Raw genomic sequence first — 1,559 nt, 5'->3', positions numbered from 1 at the left:
TGCTCGATGGCTTCCCCCCCAGCCCCCGGGGGATGGAAACGCCTGGCGGGGGGGGCAGGGGACACCCCGCTGCCTGCAACGGGAAAGGTGCCCCACTGCAGCACTGGCAAAAGGCCCTGGGGCTGTTTGGGGCTCGGGGTGGTCACGAAGGTGTTGGAGGAGCCGCCCCTGGGCAGGGGGGATGACTTGTGGCGAGAAATACCTGGCAGAGATGAAGTTTCTTGTTGAGCGTCGGGAGTTTTTGGCTGAACTGGACCAGGGTTTGGGCAGGAGTGATGGGCAGAGACCTTGTACTGGGGAGGGGAAAACCCTCTCCCATGACCTGGGGCTTCCCGTATGGTGGTGTGTCCCCTCTGGGTGCCACTTGCCAGCCTGTGTCTTGGCAGCCACCGTGCCACGGAGCTGCGTGGCACCAGGAGCCCTTTTGCAAGGGCTGCGCTGGCTTTCGGGCTGCTCCGGCTGGAGAAGCACACCCCAAAACTCGCTGCTTTTAAGCATGGCGTGGAAGCAGCGCGGGATCTCGGTGCTTTGAACAAAACCAAAACGCCCTTTAACAACTCACAATTTTTTTTTAATTTTTTTTTTTGACATCTCCCCCCTTCTCCCAGGGGAGCTCCGTGCACCCGGCAAGGGGCCAACATTGCTGAGCATCCTGTGGCCCCGCATCCCTGGCCCGGCTCCCAGCTGGGAGAGAGGCAGGAGGAGGTGGTGAGAAGCTTTGTGCCACCGAGAGGGTTTCCCAGCGGGTGGCCGTCACCCAGCGGGCTGGGTCCTTCCTCCAGAGTCCAAAGTCCCCCAGCCGATCCCTCCTGGATGCGGCCAGACCTTGACGACGGGAGGGAAATTCCCCGGAGCGCAGGGTAGCTCGGATCTGGAATACAAATACGGCATCATTGGGCCTATTAAAAAACGGAAGAAGGAGAGAAAATAAAGGGGCGGTGGGGGGGAGGGTGTCCCATAACTTTTGTGGCAGGAAATGTGGATTTTGAAAATGTGCTGTGCCAGGCGTAGCTGCAAAAAACCCTTATTTTGCTGAGAGGGATTCGGGTGGGGGCGAAGCCGTGCTTTTATAAAGTGCCGTCTCCAGCTTTGCCCTTCTCTGGGGTTGTTTCCAAAGTATTTACGCTTTCTCCTTTTACTCCCCAACCTGCTTTCCCCGCAGTGGAGTTGCTTCCCGACCAGAGCGGTGCCACTTTTGTTCTGCCTTTCTGCAGCAGGGTCCCGGCGGGATGTGGGATGTTTGTTTTGGTCTCCCCCTCCCCATCTCCTGCTCATGTTGCCGTGCCCTGCCCTCGGCTTCGGCTCCGCGGGGAGTGGGGTTTGGGGAGCCAGGCTGCGACTGCTCCGCCTGGCACAGATGTTTGCCGTTAATAAATTAAAACCCGACGTGATTTCTCATTTGGAAAACAAAAAGGGTGTTTGTCCCCTGCTGTGCGGGTAAATCTGGGGCTGGGGGCAGGAGGAGGAGGGTGCTGCGGCGTGTCCCATTGCTCCCAATTTGTCTCAGCCTCTCGGCACCTGTGGACTGGGGCAATCCTGCCTTGCTCCTGCCCCCCCCC

At 59.1% G+C, this 1,559-nt stretch overlaps 1 protein-coding gene across 1 annotated transcript in view; it reads right to left on the bottom strand.

Moving 5' to 3' along the window:
- LOC103919870 overlaps positions 1-1,559 on the bottom strand; it is a 133,666-nt gene that overhangs the window by 131,330 nt on the left and 777 nt on the right. Inside the window, 1 exon segment of the mRNA XM_009327459.1 lies at positions 758-871. Within this exon segment, the coding sequence (XP_009325734.1) occupies positions 758-871 (114 nt within the window).

Source organism: Pygoscelis adeliae, unplaced genomic scaffold, assembly GCF_000699105.1.
Source record: "Pygoscelis adeliae isolate BGI_AS28 unplaced genomic scaffold, ASM69910v1 Scaffold197, whole genome shotgun sequence".
In the NCBI taxonomy this organism is placed as follows: domain Eukaryota; kingdom Metazoa; phylum Chordata; class Aves; order Sphenisciformes; family Spheniscidae; genus Pygoscelis; species Pygoscelis adeliae.
This window is presented reverse-complemented; position numbering and strand designations above follow the sequence as displayed.